The sequence below is a fragment of the Pteropus medius genome, unplaced genomic scaffold (genome assembly GCF_902729225.1).
Source record: "Pteropus medius unplaced genomic scaffold, Ma_sr-lr_union100, whole genome shotgun sequence".
NCBI classification, from domain to species: domain Eukaryota; kingdom Metazoa; phylum Chordata; class Mammalia; order Chiroptera; family Pteropodidae; genus Pteropus; species Pteropus medius.
Genome location: NW_024356249.1, coordinates 9,215,124 through 9,236,865, shown reverse-complemented (window position 1 = coordinate 9,236,865; position 21,742 = coordinate 9,215,124). Strand labels below are relative to the sequence as shown.

The following is a 21,742-nucleotide window of genomic DNA, read 5'->3' as shown; positions in this document are numbered from 1 at the left end:
GCGTTTTATATTCTGAATCATAAATATAGGATTTGCCCTTGCTATATGCTAGTGTTTTTTCTTTCTTTCCATCAAAGTTTGTTATCTCACCGTAAGAATGGAAAATATCACACAGGTGATATCATACAGGTGGGTGTCTACAACCTTGGGAATTTGACCTGCAGGTGGGAATTTTACCATGTGGGAATTCACTTGAGTTCTTAGACTGCTGACATATCAGCTTCAGCTGTGGTCCCTATAAATAAAGTTCGGGAATGACATTGAATTCTAGACTCTGGGGAAGACCCTTGACCATGAAGTGGATCTTGTTTTTTGGTTCCCTTTTGGGGCATATCTACTGTCAAGTAACATTTGTGGGGTAAGTTACTCTTGATGCCTGTTTGACTTTTGCTTACCTGATTCAGAGTCTCTCACTGGATTGTGGAAGAATAATGGGTTGAGTGTTCAGCATTTTCAAAATTCTCTTAGATTTAGAGAGGGCATGACAGAAGTAATAGGAGTGAGTGATCAACAAAAGAGATGAATGACATTTAAAGAAAAATAATGAAAACAACACATATACTCTATTTCTTTACTCACTTTCCCCTCTGATGATCAGAATGTAGGGATGTGGAAATAAAGCGGTTTGGCCATTTGTCTCAGCACCATGTCAATAAGTGATGAGTTACTCCCCCACTGCCTCGTCCCTACCTTTCTGGGCTTCATCCTCCATGTCAGCCCTAGGCCTCCCCATCTTCAGATCTAGTGCCCTGCAGTGGAATCTGATGAACAGGGAGGACCAGGGCTGCATATTTCAGCCCATATCCAACTCTCATGGCTTTGTAGGATTCATCTTTGCTTCAAAACACTTTGGTTTGAGATTCTCTAAAGAGCTTTAGGCAGCATTTCTTGAAGAGTGTTACAGGGAACTAACGAAGTGGTCAAATAAATTTGGCCCCCAAAAGTGGATATTCGAATAAATCTAGGAACCAGAGAGTTAAATAAACTATAGGATTTCTAGGTACTTTACTAAATTAGTGTGCATTGTAAATCTATAACGGGGAATCTGGGTGCTGCATCTACCCAGTATTTTTCATTATCGCACTCCTCTCCACTTTTTTTTTGTTGTTGTTGAGCAACTCAGAGGGCTACTATTCCTTAGCACACATACCAAGAAATATTAGCCTAATGCATTACTTTTCCCAGTGCCTTTCCATTTTGAAGGAGGACTCCTGGGAGTCTATGCATTAACCAAAAGGAATGAGACTCAAATGGAAAAATTTTCAGGCCATCTGTGGCAGGTGGATACTTGAAGGCAGGAGAGTCTTGAAGATCTCATTCTACCACTTATGTATTCCACTAGAGTTTATTGGAAATTGCATGGCATTTGGTTTCAGAAGACCTGAATTCTCATCCCTGTTATATGGCTCTTTTTACCAATCCATTCCCCACTGCACAGATGGGAAGGGAAGGGACACAGGAAGTCAGTCTACTTGGAGAAAGGAATAAAAAAGAAACATTTTTCACCGGGGAAGGGTTGTAAGAATCTAGCTCTACTACTCTACTTTTTTTTCTAACGATAGGCGGTTGCTTGTTTTGCAATTTCTCTTTCCTGCCAAGGTGTCCTAGATATCCTTTATTCTTCATTATGTGTATGTGTGCATGGAGAGGGAGGCACACCATAATTTTTCTGGGTCCCAATTGTCCCTAGGCATACCCCAAGTTTGGGCTACGTAAATGGGGTTTGGAGGCGGAACTCTGATACATTTCAGTTGACAACAGCAAAAAAACACCCTAGTTCTACCCAGATGTGAATTCAATTCCTCTTACAAGCTCCAAACTAATTATTACAGTTTTTAAAAACTTATTTCTGAAAAACAAGAACAGATAAATTTTAAAAGCCAATGCTTTATGAGCAGCAGATGTTATTTGCGTATAATCATTAGCTAAGGAAAGGTACTTAAATGGCATGCTTCCTGCTAGGAGCAGGTACACCTCTTAATTAGTATTTAGATAACATACCCTTGGGGGAAGTAAAGCCATTCTATCAACTCCTCGTTCTGGGGATGTGGGTCAGTGTACTATTTATTAGTTTCTTGATCGTCAAAGAGATTATTGACTGCTGCATTAACCCCTTGGCATGCGGAGACTAACAAGAGCAGAAAGCAACAGGAAGCAATGTCCAGGCTTTGCTTTTAAGGTCATGTGTGTGGTTAATATTCTCTAGAGACCAAGTTCTTGAGATCATACCAAGGAATGAAGAACAAGTAAAAACTCTGGTGGAATTGGAGGCTGAAGAACATCTTCAGGTATCTGTCCTACAGAGGTTTCTGTCTCCCAGAAACTACTCTGCAGTTAGATGCAATGACTGAGATCTCATACTTTGGACTGTTATCTTGTCTTCTGACAGTGTGTGGAGTGCTAACTCATGGAGCTGGGATACAGAAAGTCTGGGCTCTTATCCCAGCTATGTGGCATTGGGCAAGTCACCTATGTTTCCTGTGTCTCATTTTTCCACTCAGAGTAATGAGGATAAATAAACCACTCTATCTCACAGGTTTATTATAAGAATGAAAAGAGAGATTGAAGTTATTTTGAAAAAAATTTGCACAACTTTAATGCATTATTTCCCTCCTAAAAGAATTTATAGTATTAATATTGTTATGAAATGAATTGGATCACTTGAATGTCAACTGTTAAAAAAAAAAAAACTGCCATAGTTTTAAATAATCTTTTCCTTCTGCCAGTTTTAATATCTGACCATGGGGGAGGTTATAACACATATGCCAATGCTTGGCTATTTAAAAACCCTTTTTACAATACTGTAGTGATTACACAATGATTCCAGACTTGTGGGCTTGAGATAAAATAGATATGAATTGATTTCTTGAAATCTATTGGTGCTGAGCTGTCCATTTCCGTGGGTCACACTCATTGCTTTAGCCTTTTATCCCTTTCAGCTTGATTTCTGGAAGTCACCCACCATCCTAGGGGAGGCAGCCCATGTTCGAGTTCCCTTTGTCAATGTCCAGGAAGTCAAAGTTTTCTTGGAGTCCCAGGACATTGCTTATTCCATCATGATTGAAGATGTTCAGGTAATTACCCCACAGACCACCCTTCCAGAGGCTTGCTGGTCCACATGAACTGAAGGACTATCATCTTTGATCCTTGGGTACCCTCTGCCAAGGAAGGGACCCATGGGTGCCACTACAGCCTACCTGCAGTCTAGGCCACCTGGGGAGACATTTCTCTCTCTCTCTCTCTTTTTTTTTTTTTTGCATTTGACACAAATGGGAAATGGTAATAAAGAATTTAAAGGAAAGGGCAAAAGAGTCTCCTGCATGAAATATAAAATGCAAACTGATGGGTGTTAGTCAAGGCAGGTAAAAGTAAGGTGTTATTCATCAAGTTTTTAACTGGAGGTTACCTTAGGCCCTGTGTCCGACAGTGGAGCAAAGGTGTAATGGCCACCGTAATGAGAAGGTACCTTCAGATGGAAAGATGAAGCGGGCAACTCCATAAACTAAAACAGAATTTACTATAGTAAACTGTAGTTTACTTCAGGGTCCAGAGCAGACAGATGGCCCAGCAGTTTTAAGCAAATTTGTATCAGACCCCTGTTACAGTACATTTTCCTATAGTATAACTTGGGTACTAATGATTGGCAAGACAAAGGGACAAAGGGTGCAGTAGTTCCAGGGGCCATACTTCCTGGTGGTCTTGTGACAGATAATTGTTTATAAGCAATACTATTACTAGTTTGAAATTTATCTTGGTTGTCATGCCATTCCAGATGTTGCTAACAAAAATATTTATTGCTACATTTTAAGGAACACCAATAGTTAACTAGAAAGCTTCGATATACTTGCTAAGGGCTATGAAGTTGGTCAAAGGTCACAGCATGCAACTTAAAAATGAAATGAAATCTAGGACACAGAGTTGGTTTTGTTCACATCTACATCTATACACCCTGGATTCCCAGATTGGTAGAACGAGCCACAGGACAACCATGGGACTGTCATCCTACATTTGCAGCATCTGGCTGGCGAGAAGTCCCATTAATGCCCCATCCACTTTCAGAGTGCTGCCAGAATAAGCGAAAAGCATGACCCGAAAGCCTATAGCACAAGAAGAGGAATGCTTAGGACTGGGGACCCGAGCGTCACCATTTCCTTCACAATTGTAGATTAAAATGCATTGCTATAAACTAATCATAGTTATGACTGGTTTATCTTAGGTTCTATTGGACAAAGAGAATGAAGAAATGTTATTTAATCAGAAAAGAGAACGGAATGGTAACTTCAACTTTGCGGCTTATCACACCTTGGAAGAGGTAGGTGTTTCAAACTGAACATCAGAGAAATGGACCATTCTCTTCTCAGATGACAAGACCTATATATCCACTTGGTGATTTAACGGAAATTATTCTCATATTTCCTAACTTCTTTCTGCAAGTTTCCCTAGGATTTCACAGCCAGTGTTAGCGTCACTACCTTAAATCAGGACCTAAAGCCCACCTGCCCATCCCAGCAGCCATCCCATTATTTCAGAAAGGTCTAGGAGTGTCTTAGGTGAGCATACAAATGGCCTTCCATGCTCATGCTCTCTGCGCAGGGCCCCCTTGCTGGTTTCTGACCTGTGCTGCTCACAAAGCCATTTGAGAGGTATGGTTCATGGCTGCCACTGAGGATAGAATCAGGGGACACCTTGGCACCTCTGAATTCTAGCCAAGGGTGGGGTCTCTGCTCAAAGCATCCAGATCTTAAAGTAGCAAAGTCTTGTGCAGTCTTTGCTGTCTTTCCTAATTTTGCTGGTGTGAAGAATGCCCCTTCCTTTACCTGGGTCACATGCTGCCACCTGGGCTCTTGAGCAGTGCTGCGTTTGCCTTTTTGAGACAGACAGCTTTTCTTCCGCCCGCAGGGGTTTATTTGCACGAATTGATTTGGGGGTGGGAGATGAGGGAAGTGGATGAGGGGATAGAGATTTGGGATTTTAAGGGGAGAGTTGGGGAATTAGGAAAGAGCCAGAGAGGAGGTATCCAATAGGTACTAATTCCCCAAATCAGGAATCATAAAATGCAAAGAACTCTGAAAACAAAATTTCCCCACTAATTTTTTGGTGGCAAAACCTGACATAACCTAAGCTCATTTGGGGGCCGATCTGACCTGAACTGACTACCCGTTTGTGTCACGGCTAGAAACATTAATATATTTGAATGTGGAGCAATGCCACATGCGTAACATTTAGCACTTCCTACCTTCCTAAAGTTCAAAAAAAAAAAGAAAGAAAGAAAGAAAGAAATTTTAATTTGAAACATATATGGCCCCTAAGGGTTTCAGATAAGGAACTGGAGACCGATACAGTGAGGGAGAAAAGGGAGCGAGAGAAACAAGAGCTCTCGCCTTCGTGGGCCTCACAGATTGGTGCCTGTGTCCTGGAGGACAAATGCCGGCAACAGCTGGAGGAACTGTGTTCATGCCGTTCACTCTCCACACACGCCCAGACATGTCTCAATCCCAGCAATGGACGCAGCTTGGGTGTCCCAGCTGCACGGAATTTCAATCGACCTTGCAAATAGGCGCCCCTGTAGCTGGCGACAAGTGCCTCTGAGACAGGCACCCTAATGCCTTTTCCTGAACTAGCCTTGCTGCCTTTTGTGCCGCCTGCCTCTTCGAAACCCACTTTTTTTTTTTTTTCCTTTTGGTGCCACCACCATTTGTGTCCCTCTGCGAGTGAGGGCGAGCAGCTTTCCGACTGGGGAAGCCCACCTCAGAGCTGGGCTGAGGAAAGCCACAGGGAAGCCAGAGAAGTGCCATTTTGTTTTAAGGACAAAGCTGGAAGGAGCCGGCTCCGCTGCCGCAAAATGGCTTCCCTCGCCCCGGCCCCTGCAGATGCCCAGGGGCTCATCTTTCAGCTTTGCCTCGAACGTCCCTAATCCCATGGCATCCGCCGCGCTGACCTCGCCACTTTGTCCTGGGGGAATTTAAGGGAGAGGAAAGTCGCTAATGCATACATCAGATGATTCATTTGCAAACGTGTTTATTTATTCATGTTAAACATTTCAGATTTCCCAAGAAATGGATAACCTCGAGGCTGAGCACCCTGGCCTAGTGAGCAAAGTGAATATTGGGTATTCTTTCGAAAAACGGCCCCTGAACGTGCTCAAGGTACACAGGTCGCGGCGGTGGATTTTCCTCCCGATGCTTCTGGAATCCTGCTCCTCCCAGGCGGGCTGTCGCTCCCAGCGCGGCCTGCAGAGCGGTTCCTCCCCCCTCCCCGCCGACCCCCAACCGGTCCTTGCTGGTTTTGAGTATGCACCTCCCCACGACCTCCACCCCCTTTCTTTTTCTCTTTCCTGCGCAAATTGACGCAGGTCTGCAGGAGTGAATTAATGCTCTCATCTTGATAGATTCAGCTCAGGAACCAGAGACGAACATAACCAATAGGAACAGGGGAGGGGGAGGGGAACATTTGAGGTGAGGGGCAGTTGGGGAGAGCCCAGGAGAGGTGCAGGGCCCGAGGTGAGGGGCAGCTGGGGAGGAGGGAGCAGGGCCCAGGGTGAGGGCAGCCAGTGGGGAAGGGAGGACGCTGGCCCCAAGGGTGAGGGGGCGACTGGGGGAGGCTGGTGGCTGGGGTGACAGCAGCGAGGAGGGAGGGCTGGGAGGGAGCTGCAGGGGCCCACATTTGAGGGGGCAGCTGGGGAGGGCAGGGCCTGGGGTGAGGTGGGGGGACTACGGGGGGTTATTCGATAATTAATCAAGCTAGGAGTTCTCTGCCTTGTTTCTCTTCCTTTTTCTTTCTTTTTGTAAAGCGAGAGATTAAAAAAAAGAAAAAAGCGTCAAGTACTTGCCCGAGACGCATTTAAGAAAAGGGTTCCCGCAGTGTGCGAAAGAATGACGGGCGACTAAATCGCAAAGGCAAATGCCCAGAAACGAAGACATTTTTTAGGTGCTCGCTGAAAAAGATTAAGGTTTTACTTTAATCTGTGACCTCTAACAGCCTTAGTGCTGATAATTTCGAGCTTTTTCACTTTGCTCCGAAAAAGTGAAAATTATTTCCCGATTTCCTAGAAAGAGTTTGCTAAGAAAAAAAAAAAGTGTCACAACTCCCTGCTAAATTTGGAAACGTTATGGCTGTGAACCAACGGACTCGTTTGGACAGATGGATTTCTCCAGAGTGTTTTTCTCAAAGCAGGCCTGAGAGGAGTGGTTTGCCTACTTTATTGACACCGGGCTACATTTGCTAATATTTACTACCTTCTTTTTAAAAATTTTCTCTTGCCCTTTTCTCCTGCTGCTGGGCCAGGAAACCGCAGTTTCTCATCCCTCTTATCCTTACCCCCCCCCCCCCCGTGGTTGAGAATGTTATGTGTTTTTGAAAGTTCCCTTGCTTTTTTACATTTGAGCTCAAGAGGAAAAGGCACGAAACACCTTCAACTAAAACTCTCAAAACCCGTGAACTGTAATTTTTAGCAAAGATTTGCATTTCTCATTTACCTTATCTGCTATGTTTAGAGTGCCGCACAGAGATAGAAGTTGATGGTGCAAAAATAATCTTTTCCTCCCCATTTACTGATCCAATTGGCAAAGCTACTGCTCCAAATAAAACTGAGTCACTTAGATCATAAAATTTAAACTCTGGAAAGCACCTCCAGAGTCAAACAACTGTTCATGTGAAGGGCTCAAAAGGTTATCATGAGCGTTTTTATAACAAAAATAACGCAATCATGGCATAAAATTGGAAAATGGAGAAACAACCCCCTCCCCCCAAAATCCCATATTCCTAATTCCACAACTATGGAATGATGGCTGTTAACACGTTGCTGTATATTTCTTTTCTCTCGTCCTCTCCCTCTCCCTTTTTCTTATGTTTGCATACATATATATGTACACACATTCTGTAATGTTTTTTAAAGTTTGCAACATACGATGAACATATTTTCATGTTATTACGTTATCTGCAACAATTTTTTACAAACGGAAGAAGAAAAAGTCTATGCCGCTCTCGTTAGCCTGCACTTACGCTTACATTAAAACGGGGACGGAAAAAAAATCACGTTGAGAGGAGTTAATCGATAGCCTCACTATCTACACCTCTTCCTTCTCTTTCAATCACATCAAGTATAGAAAGAGGGACAGACAAGGCCCCAGGGAAAAGAGGGGACTGGAAACCTGCAGCGGTAGAGCGTTCACATTTTCACGCTTCTTTTGCAGTTCAGCACCGGCGGAGACAAGCCGGCCATTTGGCTAGATGCTGGGATCCATGCTCGAGAGTGGGTTACACAAGCTACTGCATTGTGGACGGCAAATAAGGTCGTTTTGCCTAAAATTAAGCAATTACTTTGTCTTTCTAATATCAGACCCCACCTAGCCTCACAACAGTCCCTGTGGTCCTAACGGCTGACTGCTTCCAGCCCAAGCCCTCTTGTTACACAGGCGGGATACAGACGTATTCAATCTTTTCTGGTATTGTCCCACCCAGCACCCTGGCACTCTATCCGGCGAGCCACTGTGTGCTGTTAAAAGAAACAGCGAACTAGAAGAGATTGAGAGGGTAGCAAGGAAGGACTGCGGGAGTCAGATTTCAGCATAAAAACAGACTAGAGAAAAATGTTTTGCTGCCTTGAATTCTCAGGGCTGAGGCACAATGTGCAGGAAATCTATAAAATCACAAAAGGGGCTCAGATGGAAAATAAACAAGTGCTAAGAGAGTTTACTCTGACCTACAGATCCAAAGTGGAATTAGTTAAGGGTTTTTGGTGGTTCTGAAAATTTTCCAAATCTGATTTTGAAGTTAGGATGTAGCGATACCTCTCTTCCACATGTTCATTGGAATTAGAGTCAGGACACCAGGCTGGGTGTGACCTCATCTGGTAATTCTTAAGTGATTCAAAAATGACACGCTATAAATTAGAATGTTAATTCATGAGCAAAGGAAATCAAACCACATCAGATCATTCAAGCATGTGCAACCACATGCATACTGACTGATACATTTTCCCTTCAATTAAAATGCGGTTACCTTTAGGGTATTATGAAATGGATATTTAACAGTTGAATAATAATGCCTTAGGATGGCTGAGCACAGGAAATGAATAAATTTTAATCCAGCAAAAACTTCAACTCTACTGCAATTGATGGCAAGTAGAAATTTAATTCCCCAAGAGGAATTTAACTGGTTCTCTGTATCTTCAGAAAAGTCTCTGTATATTTAAGTTATCTAATGTTGGTAGTGAGTTGTTTTGGAAAGCTACCTTGTGTGATGATTAAAGTAAACGGCAGAAATTCCTTTGGTTCATAGATCCCTATAAGCCACATACACCGCTGCCAACCGTTGCAAAATGCTTCACCAGAATTAATAGGAAAAATTCTGCTTTTGAGGGAGAATGGATAAGTGATATCTGACTTTTATTTCAAATAAGTAAATAATTCCGACTAGAAATAAACGTATAGACACTGGCATATGAAACATACTAATACTGCAGGAGATTGGACTATAGTCCTGGAAGACCCATTGATGAGCGACGATAGCTAGTTCGTGTTTGGAAAAAATACATCGCCTTAATATTCTATTCTGTGTTCTCTGGGAAAGGGAAGGTGTGAGATTGACATATATGTTGTCTCTGCTCAGATTGCCTCTGATTATGGAAATGATCCATCCATCACTTCCATTTTGGACACAATGGATATCTTCTTGCTGCCCGTCACAAACCCTGATGGATATGTGTACTCACAAACCAAAGTAAGCCCAGGCTTTTTCTCTTCTTCAAACAAGAATCTAAGGAGATGTGTAGGAACTTCAAAAATAAATAAAAGTAATCCTTCTGTTCTTGATTTACCTGAAACAGAATGAGTAATCTCTCAGTAGTGGCTCTGAATTGAGGCAAATAGTAGAGTTTATAATCACTTCTTATTCCAACACACGATGTCTTCACATATTGCTTGCGTCAGAGCCCATTTCAGCTGTGAGGCTGGGCTATTAGACTTAGTGTTCAGTGTGAGTCACCTAGGAGATTTGTTCCAATTATCTCTGTGTTTTTGTGGCGGAATTGATAGAAAAGAAGAGGCGGATGTTACCTGCTGACAATTAGATTTGCGGCAGGATTTAGGTAGGCAGTACAATACATCTAACATTTTCCTTAAACTCTGTAGAAGAAATCCTCTGAGTATTACTAAAAGGAGTTATGTAGTTCTTTTCTTCCTTTAAAAATCTCATTACAAAACACCATTGTGGCAACCGTGACCCCATGTATGTTCAAAATGAATCAGAGCTTCGAGTTTATTTTTGGAGAGATCTGACTAGATAGCGTTTTTCAGTGTGTGTTCAAAAGGAACTCGTACAAATAATAGTACTCATGAGATACCCTATGAATAAAGTTTCCATCCACACTGAAGTTTAGAAAATGCTTTGCACTGTATCCCTCTCTTGGAGCTTCATAAAAATATTAAAGCATTAAAAACCTTTAGAAGTTCTGAAGTAAATTAGCCAATTTAGCTCTTTATTTCCCCCCAAATATTCTATTACAGAACCCTTGTGCTCTCCCCCACTTTTTTTTTGGTTGTTAACATGTAATAGAACTGGTGTTCTATGAACATGGTTTGGCAGGTATTTATTGGAGGAGATGGAGGAATATCTACTCACTGTGGTGATGCTGTGAGAAGTTCCGGGCAGAACTGCGTAGGAGGACTATTTGACACCTCTGTGGCGAGGGAAATTAGTGTAGCTCCAGAGGGGCCTTGGGGAGGGAGCGAGGGAAATTAACAGAATTCTAAAGGGACCTCATCAGGCTCAATGACCGGCTCCCCCGCCCCCTCCCCCCATATTCTCTTTTGGTTGGATTTTAAAGAATCGTATGTGGCGGAAGACCCGGTCCAAGGTGTCTGGAAGATTCTGTGTTGGTGTCGATCCTAACCGGAACTGGGACGCAGGTTTTGGAGGTGAGCGCAGGGACTTGCCCCAGGGCTGGTCAGACGTCTGGCCAATTAGCTATTTTGCGTGGTTCTGGAGTGCTGTCAGCCTGCTAAGCCCATTCAGGATTCGAGCCATTTAAAAACCTATTTGAAAAACACTTAACTAAGTTCTCTTCACAGGGGCGCAGTGCTGTCACAGAGCTCTGAGCAGCATTTAATATATTTTGTCTCACATCTTGGTTTTCCCACAAGCTGTAGCCCGCCTCAGAGTGAGGCTTTGCGCAATGGCGGGAGGCCTCCGGAAGCCCTGAACCAACCACCAGAGGGGGTTAGCATCTATTCATAGGAGAAGCATTACATCATCTATGGATGCTTCGAGAAAGAAAACTGAAGAAGTACAAATAGGATTAAGAAATTGATTTTCAAAATAGATTCAAAAAGAAAATATAAGCTTGCTACTCTGGCTTTGTTGATTTGCTCAGTGGCAGGCTGGTTGGGGGGCTTCTTTATGCTTTCAGCTGTCAGATAAAACTCCTTATCGTTCTCTAATCACAGAAGGGAAATTTGTTTGGTTTTTCCTTATTAGATATGATAGCAGTGAGATAAGAAACTATCTTTTTCACTGTAGTATTCCTAACACCGTGTCTGGGACATAGAAGGCAATCACTAAATATTTGTAAGACAATTAATGAGATTCATTGAACCAAGAAAGAACACACTAGGGAATTGTGACAGGATATGGATGAGTGGCAACTTCATTCATTGCTTTTACAATAGTTTTTTTTTTTTTTTTTTTTAAAGTGTTGAAAAAAAAAATCTCAAAGAATAGATTCAAAACATGAACAATGCCCACCAATTTAATGCTAATTCCCCCTACCACTAAATGTTGTTTTTATAAAATAATTCTAAAATAAGGCGACAGGTTGTATTTATCCTTTATCCATATCACTTAGAGACCCTCGGAAGTCCAAGCCCCTACCCATCCCATCAGATTTTCTCTGGCATTCGGAGCCCTGGCCAGGCCACAGGGGACCCACTTCAGTGGTCATGAGTAACTCCAGTTGCTGAAAAAATTAAGGCCAACGGTGGCCTTGTTGTCAAATGTAGTATTATTTTCTTCACTGTAAGAAAGGGTGTCAGAGGTTCCTTGCATTTGTAGTTTTGTGACTTAGACATACAGATGCATAGAATCTTGTACTCTTGGACTCTAAGAATTGGAAGAAATCCCAGAAAGTGAGCTTGCTCAACTCCCACCCAGTGCAGGAATTCCATCTATAATATTAAATCTTGCTTTTCTTCCAACAACTCCCACAGAGAGGAGATGATCTAATTTGATAGCTCTTTCTGCCATATAGAGGAGCCATATTTTTAAAGAAGAGAGAGGTCCAGAATCACTTCAGTTAGGCTTCCTGACTCTGCCTTTGGGTAGTGACTCGCTCTAAACGTAGTGACAGCCTTGCTCTGATTTCCAGAGTTGGAACTTAGTGATGTGTAACCGCCTCCATATAGTGTCTCCTTAAAGCTCGCTGTTCTCACTGGCTGCCTTCTGTATCCCGTCAGGACCTGGAGCCAGCAGCAACCCTTGCTCTGATTCATACCATGGACCCAGTGCCAACTCTGAAGTTGAAGTAAAATCCATAGTGAACTTCATCAAGAGTCATGGAAAAGTCAAGGCCTTCATTACCCTCCACAGCTATTCCCAGCTGCTGATGTTCCCCTATGGGTATAAATGTACCAAGCCAGATAACTTCGATGAGCTGGTGAGTTTCTGAAACTTCATTTCAGCTCAGCTACAAACATCAATTGTGTGGACAAATAAGTTTCGGTTATAAAATTAGGTACTGAGATGGGAGTATATAGATGGATGCGATATAATACGTCTAACCACTGACACGATTGTGATGGAGACTTTCCTGAATTAAGTTCCTTTGGGAAATTATTATTGCCATAATCTAGACAAGCAGGACCCTGATTTGAACATAAGCTCTGAGGGTGTTGCTTAGGAAATAACCACTTGAGGGTCTTAGATCTGTAGTCAGAAGCTCTATGCTAAGAAATGTTGTCTCCAGCTACTTGCCTAAGACCTTCCTGGTGCCTTTGACTCTATGACCTGACATCATGTTGCGCTGGTGTATGATGTTGGGTGTAAAGCACTCACTTCCCTAACTTGGTATCTTCCATTATCTTTCCTGTTTCATGAATAAGTAGACTGGTGGCAGCCTTAAGTCAGATGGTGACATGTTACAGGGCTGCTTACATCTGAGCAAGAACTATCCCCAGCTAAAGAGAATTTGCAAATATTTCCAATTTGGTTGTTAGGCTTGGTTTTTGAAATTCATATGTTAGAGATAAGCCCTGAGATGGGACCTTTCGGTCAGTTTACTTTCAAATAGATTATTGTCAACAGCTCTTGGCAGAAACAAAATAGATTATTCCAGTTCAGGTGTATCTTACATCTCATTAGTTTGATTTTAGCACTATAGGGCAGTTATCAAGGTTTCGATGGTGAGTATTATCACTCAAAGTCAAATCGGGGGGCAAAAGAATGTCAGGGTTGGAAAGAACCTAAAAGATACTTTTACTAGACCTAGATCATCTTAGATTTTCCAGAACTGGTGCTCAAAACTCTGCCAGATAGTCATTCAGTCTATGGTTGGATGGCTTCCTGCTTTCAAGGGAGCCTGTTCCACATCGGGGCATATTTGATTGTCTGTGTTCTTCCTTAACAGAGAGCCAACACCACCTCCTTATGGTTTCCCCCCACCAGCCTTGTTGTATCATTAGGCTCCATGGAGCAAGTTTGCTTCCTTTTGAGAGGCTAATCCATTAATTACTTGAAGACCAGGAACCTGCTTCTCCTAGGTTTTTCCTTATCTCTACTAAATACCCCCAGTTCTTTCAAGCACTCACAATATGGTCCCAAGTTTCCAGACCATGCAGGTCACTATTTTCCACACATGCATTAGTTTGTCTGCGTTATTCAAGAGCAGCTCCCAGAATTGAGTGTAAAACTTGTGCTAAGGGTTAACCAACATGGCAGTGTGACCATAACTGCCTTGTCCAGATTGCGCACTTCTCCTTATGCAGTTGAGGGTCACAGGTTTTTGACAGTAGGAATGTACCGTTGACTCATGTTGGGTTTATTGACAGCTGAAACCCCCAGGCTCAGAGGATTCTGCCGAGCCAGGTTTCCCCCATCTGGTAGTTGTTTTCCTGGACCCAAGTTCAGAACCTTACATTTATCCCTAGCAAGGATAGTAAAGCTTCAATCGGTCAAAATTGGAACCCTCAAATAATGGAAAATATTTTGCTGAGCTCTACTTCTTGGAAAAAGAGACAGTCATAGGGAAATAAGCCAATGTAAGGATCTAGCAAAAAAAAAAAAAATTTAACTTCCTAAGTACATCCTGGGGTCAGTACACATTCTGTTGAACCCCTTACTCCCACCCTATTTCCATCCACAACCCTGAACAAGGAGAGCTAGTGACAAAATAATGACTCTGGCCATTATTAATGCAAACACCTGGATCAAATAAGCAATGAGCGTATTCATGTTGTATTTTCAAAGCCAACAAAAGTGAACTTGTGCTTGCTTCTTAGTGAAAATGGTTGCAACAAAAAGGACATTGTGCTGAAGCCTCAGTTAATCAGAGCGTCCAGTTAATCAGACTGTCCCATTTCACATTCTGCTGTGGGACAGCTGTTCTTCCAAGAGACAAATGTTATTTATCCACCTTTCTTTGGTTCCTTCACTCTAGAATGAAGTGGCCCAAAAAGCTTCCCAATCTCTGAGAAGCCTACACGGTACCAAGTACAAAGTGGGACCTATCTGCTCAGTCATCTGTAAGTATCTAACATATTTTTACCAATAACCCGCTAAGGATAGCAAAAAACCATGTGGTTTTGGGCCAAAGCCTTTAAATGCCCTGATGTGAAATGGATAAGCCTTCCTGCGTGAAATCCAGCCTTACCCAGTTTTCCTGAGTAAGGCTAGGTCTCCTCCATAAGATATTTACTATGTGACGTCTAGAACAAAGAACTTTCTACATATTGGAGTTGTGTGGTCTCTGCCCCACTTGTCCCAATCCTTACAGCTTACTCTCATCATGTGGAATCTCTGCCTGAAAAGGGGCCTTTATCAAGACCTGGTTCTAAGTCACTTTTATTAATTATACTTTTGTTGGCTAAGAGGGTCTCACACCCTGAGTAATCCCACGTACTGTGTGTGGGGACAGAATAGGAGTGACTTTTTAAAAGGACCCATGTGGCTCAGTGGATAGACTCTGTTGCAGCCATTTGCCCATGCAGAGTTTGGGAAGCCGAAAAAGAGGACAGTATCAGGAATAAAGCTAGGGAGCCTGCACTCAGACTTCCTGAAATTCCCCTCTCCCACGGCAGATTGGAATAAAAACAGGAAACAACTGCAGTGCTATGGGAAATCCTAATGCACTTCATGCAGATTCTGAGTCCCCCAGAGCAATTCCCCCAGTTCTTTATGGACACAGCCAGAAACTCAGGACCCCACCATTGAATGCCCGGGAGTTCCCTAGTGCTCTCATGCCCATGGATTCTTTGGAAACAAATGCCTCTTGGAGGCAGCATACTTTTATTCAGCATCTACTATGTGCTAATTACTATGCCAAGTGCTAGAGACATAACGAACCCACAGAGAATTCACTGTTTAATGTGGGAAATGAACAGGAAGTCAGTGAACTCTAGTATGATATTTGCAATAGAAGGCTAAAAATGCTACAAAAGTTTTTGAAGGTTGGGAGGATTTGACGGTGGCAGAGTGAGGAAAAGCTTCGTATAGGAAGAGGGTGGGATTTTGAAGGCTGCTCACCGGATAGCTACAGAAGGGGTAAGGGAATGGTACATTCTGGCTCTTTGCAGCACATGCAAAGGCACAGAAGTACGAACGTTTGTGATGGGCTCTGTGAACTACAAGGAAGTTTGGGACTGCTGGAATGAAGTGGGAAGAAGGGGAGTTGGGGAGGTTCAGGTTTTTGTGTGCCATGCATGTTAAGGAGTTTAGGTTTTAACCCAAGGATTTTGGAAACCATTGGAGGGTTTTCAGCAGTGAGTGCGTCAAGGCGTGTTTTAGATAAAACATGTTAGCCTCAGTGTGGTGGGTGGAGTAATAATGTCCTGGAAGTAGGAACATCCCGTAGCAAGAGTGGGAAGAGTTTAGGGGAGAGATGGTGGCCAGCATTAAAAGCAGTGCCAGTGAAGATGGAAGGGAAGGGGGACATTTGGGAGGTAAAAGCAAAAACCTTTTGCCATTTACTGGATGTGGAGAGTTTCTCACTGAAGGACATTGAATAGTGTCATTAACTGAGGGAGACATCTAGGAAGGTGAAATGGGTGGGGTTGTAAAGATAAAGAGTTCGGCTCTGGAAATTGTGAGGTTTTCGAATGGAGATGTTCTACAGGCTTTGGGCAATTAAGTTAGGTATTAAATCTAGGTTTGGTATCCTGGGCTTTTAGCACAAGTGATGCCATTTTGGGCCTGTGGCTCTTCCTTTTAACACTAGTGTGGGGTGGAAGAAACTTTTTTCTATCCTCCAGGTTCTTTCAACTGGTCTAATAAATAGACATAAGATAGATCAACAAGAATAAATGACCAGATTTAATTACATATATATATATATATGGGAACCCCACACACGCAAGTCAGAGACCCTACATATATGACAGAAAGGAAAAATGAGATATATGTGACATTTTGAGCTAAAGATCACCTTGGGGCTTCAGAGGGGAGAGAGGGTCATTGCAGGATGATAAAAAGAACAGATGTTCTGTAATTAGAAGTTTGCCCTATAAAGAGGTCAAAAAGTGGTTATCTCTGATAATCTCTCATTATGGGCAATGTCCCTAATTCAGATTCTTCTAGGTAGTTAATCAGGGAGGACAGAAGTTTCTCTTGAGCCTGCAGGGTCTTGGTTGCCTTTAGCTCAAAACAATTTGCATACCACAGAGACACATCTTGAGGTAACTCGTTCTGAACCCCTACACTAACTTGTCAGTGACTTTAACCAGAGCAATCCTAGAAGAGTGGCAAGAGTTGCTGGAGGAGTAGAGGGATGGGGCCTAGGGGACACTGGTGAGTAGACTACACTTCAGAGGAGCCTGGATGAGGAGAGAGAAGAACAGAAGATTTCGGTTTGTTTTGTTTTTTTAAGATAAGAGACTTATTTACTGGCCATGGGAAAGGATTAAGAGAGGGAGAGGTGAAAGATACAGGAGAGACAAGAAATGACCAAATGTAGTACTGCTCCAGAGAAGAAGGCCAAGAAGTGGGCAAGCAGAAGTGGGCAGATTGGGGGCGAACCATCTGCAGACATGCTGGGGGCAGAGACGTAGGCACATCTGCATGAGGTTGCTGGCAGGAATCTGAGGGAATGCACACTCTTGAGTCATGGTTTTTTTTTAAATGGGAATTGTTAAAAAACAAAATTGGACCAAGTAAATTCGAAGATCTAATTGGCTTTTTTAAACGATTCATGAATTGGGCAGCATCCCATCTAGCAACTAGCTCTGGGGGTTATACAAATGGAAGTTTTTTATAGGCAGAAAGAGAGTGGAACTAGGAAGTAAAGAGTGGGTGATCTCAGGTGAGGACCTTTCCTTCAGGGAAGGCTGGGGGTCTCAGGCAGATGACCTCACTAGTGTGGATCAGGAAACTCCACACTGATTTGTTTAAAATGCCACTCCTGGGAGAGGCTGAAACTGCATTCAGGTTCGGTATTAAATCTAGATTTGGTATCATGGGCTTTTAGCACGAGTGATGCCATTTTGGGTCTGTGATTTTCTCTTTAAATGGAGTCGTGGCGAGCAGAGGAGTAATAGTTTACTCATATGTAGAATACTTAATAGAAATCTAGAAACTACTGATCTGGTACTATTTCAGATCCTGAAAGTTCTTTTTTTCCAGATTATGATTTTTTTTCTTTTTTCTATTATGATATATTTTAAAAAATGCCATAGAAAGAAAGAATCTAATAACTGTCCTATTTTATTATCAGTTTTACTTTCATTAATGATTTTCTCAATGAACACTCATATATTTATCTAGTTTGTCAATATAGGAATGTCCAAACCTGTAGAGAATTTTTATAATAATTTATTTGTGCCAAACAATATGCATAGAAGCAAGAGATCAACAGACTGGGGAAAATGCTTCAGACAGTAACAGTGTGCAGTTTCTTTTATGTATTTAAGATTATGGAAGATGACATGAAGGTGAGAGAAAGCAAGGCTGGAGCTGGATTACAAAATAATTAAGATTATGTGCTCTTTTGAGGGTAGTCATACTTTAGAAGGAGGGGTCTGAAAGGGGACATTTCAAAGGTGTGTTAACCTAAATGCACAGACACAATAGACAGGACTTGATTAAGGCAAAGAGGAAGCTTTTACTAAAGAAGTTACATGCCTGGGGCGTGACTACCTACCCTGACCTGCCCAGTTAGGAATTTATGATCAGATCACCCTGTGAGGTGACTTTCTGTAGAACCCCCTTTTCGTCCACAAATTGTGATCAGTGATTGTGTTCTACTTCAAGTCCAGCTTTTTTCGGTTAACATTATTTCCTGTAGAGCTTTATATTTTTCCACTCTAGATATTTGTTACTCTATTATAGTGCTATATGCCAGTTATTGGGCCTTTGGATTGTTTAAGCTTTTTCCTTTTTTTAAAAAAATTATTTTTATGGTGACATTAGTTAACAAAATCCAATAAGTTTCAGCTGTACACTTTAACAGTAAGGAATATATATATTTACACTGTGTTCACCTCCCATAGTTAGATTTCTTTCTGTCACCACATATTTGACCCCCTTTACCCCATCTACCTGCCCTCTCCTTCCTCCCCCGTACTCTCTGGTAACCACTAGCCCATTGTCCATGTCCATGAGTCTCTGTTTGTTTGTCCTGTTCATTTGTTGCTTTTAGGTTTATATCCCACATATAAGTGATATCATGTGATTTTCAATTTTTTCTGTCTGGCTTATTTTGCTTAACATGATTATCTCGAGGTCCATCCATGAGCTTTTTTCTAAATAGCGCTCTTCTGAACATATTGGTACAAACCCCGTTTTCTTTAGGATCTCTTTGGTATCAACTTCCAAGGCAGGGTTACCAAGTCAAACGGAGTGAACAGCTTTGGAGCTCTTGTCACATGTGTTTTAGGTTATTCTCCGGGAAGACTGAACTTACAGTCACCCGGATCTTTTCGCCATATTGCATGTGGGATTGTCCCTCCCTTTAGTTGGGGAACATTCAGGGAGGAGGGCCTTCTGAGTGGCAGCACTGGGGAGGAAGATCATCATGGCCACTTAAGGCTGAAGAATGCATGTTTTCCCTGGTTGGCAGTCCCTGAGTGGAAGCTAGAGTTTGAAATGTCCTCAGAATGTCATCATATGCCCCTGAGACCCTCAAATGGGGTTTCGGCCTATGAGGAATCTAGTTTTTCACCTTCCTTAGCTGAGATATTTACAAGTAAAGCAGACCCGAGCAGGCTGAGGTTTTGTCTGTTTTTCTTGGTAAGGTCACAGATAATGAAGATGCTTTTAATAAGGAAAGACAAGTATATCAGACAAGTATAGGGTTTGCTGTCTGATCTTTTGGAACCTGACCATTAGTGGTCAAGCAAGTTCTGGCTACATCTCTGCACAGAGCTGACTCTGTTATCTTTCATCCTGGCCTCCTTTCAGCTTGGACAAACACTGCCTCTAGGAACTAGTCCCAATTAAGTACTTTTTGCCTCCTGCCCTAAACTGGTATGCAGCTCTGGGCCGAGCACCTATTTCACTCCACCTAAGAGGTGGCTGGACTTCTGTGGTAGGTGAGACATCTTCTGGGCAGCTTCTCATCTGGAAAGGGCTATGAGGAGCTACAGTACAATAGGTGCTTGGTCCAGGAGAAGTCGTTACTTGAGTTCTTTCTCAGAGAGGTATAGGGGGAGAAAAATAGACCTTGGGGACAGGGGCTTGAGTTTTGAGTTATAGGTCTGTCAATTTGGAACCTTGGGCAAGTCATTCATCCTTCCTTGGTTTCTTCCTCTGTGAAATGGGTTGTCAAGAGACTCAAAAGGTAGAACGTGGAGTAAAAGGTTTACTAACTCCAAGGCACTGTGTAAATGTTCTGTGATAGTTTTCTGGTGGATGACACTCCTTCAGATAACTCTGATTCTTAATGTGGTCCAACTTTTTTGATAGGATCCTAGCATTTATTCATAATGATAGTTATAATCATAACTGATATTTATCGAATGCCTACTCTATATACATTATCCCAGTTCTTTTAATGTCTCTGAACTTCAGTTTCCTCATCTGCAAAATGGAAATAATATTAATATCTACCTTGTACCCAAATGGGGGTTAAATGAACCAATTTAGCGTAGTGCCTAACACATTTAGTAAGCAAGCACTCAATGTCAGAATCATAAACGTTATAGTATCTCATTTAATTCAAGTGTCAGAATCATAAACATTATAGTATCTCATTTAATTCTCACTCTTCTATGGAATAAGTAGTATTGTTATCCCTATTTAATGGATGAACCATTTGGTACTCAGTGAAGTAAGTGACATGCCTTAGGTCACTCAGCTAGTTTGAAGAATCAGGATTCAATCAATTACTGAAGCCAGTAATCCTTCCACTGTGGACTTCTTAGTGAGACTGGCTATGTCATGTAGCCACACCAAAGGCATAAGTTAGTAATTTTGGTACCCAGAAAGGTTCAGTTCAAGTCAGCAACCATTCAGTATTTGTTATTTATAAGGTGCTACCATAGCTGCTGTGAGTGAAGGCAAAGACACAGGTCACTGGAGTAGATCACAGTGCTAATCCACATTAACCACTAGCCCTGCTCCTCCCTGGTACAACCTCCCTGGTCTTCCCCTTTGCCAACCCAGTTCTCAGGGACTAGGCGACTTCCTCCATCTCCACCCCAGCTGTCTCCTCCATTTGACCTCTACTTACTCTCCCTGGGTGGGGCCTTAGAGCTCGTCATCAGTCAGCTCTCCTGAGTCACGATTGCCCCAAGTCTTTGTGGGCCGATGCCACCTTGCTTCACCATCTGTCATGTCAGCAGCCACACGTGACACAGGTGCACATTACTCTACTGATTGAACTCATCACACATAAGTACTGGGCATGTTATTTGATTTCAGAACAGGGTCTGTTTCACCCTTATGCTGAAAGTCCCCTGAGGGCAGGGATCAGATTTTTCCTCTATTTATAATCCCTCCTCTCCCACTAGAGAAAACAGTATCTACGCCAAGTGCTCTTCTAGAGAAGGAAGTAGGCCTCCTTAAGGTGCAGAAGATACCGATTAGGAGAGCAGGCGGGATTCCAAATGAGCAGATGAAGCCAGAGCCTCTTAAGAACACCAGAGGAAGGCTAAACATAGGGTCCATTTACATAACACCTTTTGCTTTTCAAATTAATCTTGTATTTTTTCATAAGCTTGACCCCTTACTAAGCTATCCCTGCTCTTGAGATCCATACAGATGGGGGCCTAACTTATCTTCGATAATAGTGGAACTTAACACAGAGATTGTGTAGCTATGAGAGGCCAGTGGGAACAGCATAATCAGACTTTATTCTCATTTGCCCTTTAGACCAAGCCAGTGGAGGAAGCATTGACTGGTCCTATGACTCTGGCATCAAATACTCATTTGCGTTTGAACTGAGAGACACTGGTCGATATGGCTTCCTCCTGCCTGCCGAGCAGATCTTACCCACGGCTGAAGAGACCTGGCTTGGCTTGAAGACAATCATGGATCATGTTCGAGATCACCCGTATTAGGGCTCTGGGGCAACAAACACCATTAAAAACTCTCTAGTTTGAAG

The 21,742-nt window shown here is 42.5% G+C and overlaps 1 protein-coding gene across 1 annotated transcript; it reads left to right on the top strand.

Annotated features, from left to right (window-relative positions):
- The first annotated feature begins 273 nt into the window (after window positions 1-273).
- CPA2 (carboxypeptidase A2) lies at window positions 274-21,742 on the top strand. The gene is made up of 11 exons (XM_039861068.1): window positions 274-358; window positions 2,207-2,288; window positions 2,940-3,074; window positions 4,217-4,312; window positions 6,045-6,146; window positions 8,193-8,291; window positions 9,610-9,720; window positions 10,826-10,916; window positions 12,450-12,649; window positions 14,648-14,732; window positions 21,511-21,742. The coding sequence occupies exons 1-11, from the start codon at window positions 294-296 to the stop codon at window positions 21,696-21,698; spliced, it is 1,254 nt and encodes a 417-aa protein (XP_039717002.1). The 5' UTR covers window positions 274-293; the 3' UTR covers window positions 21,699-21,742.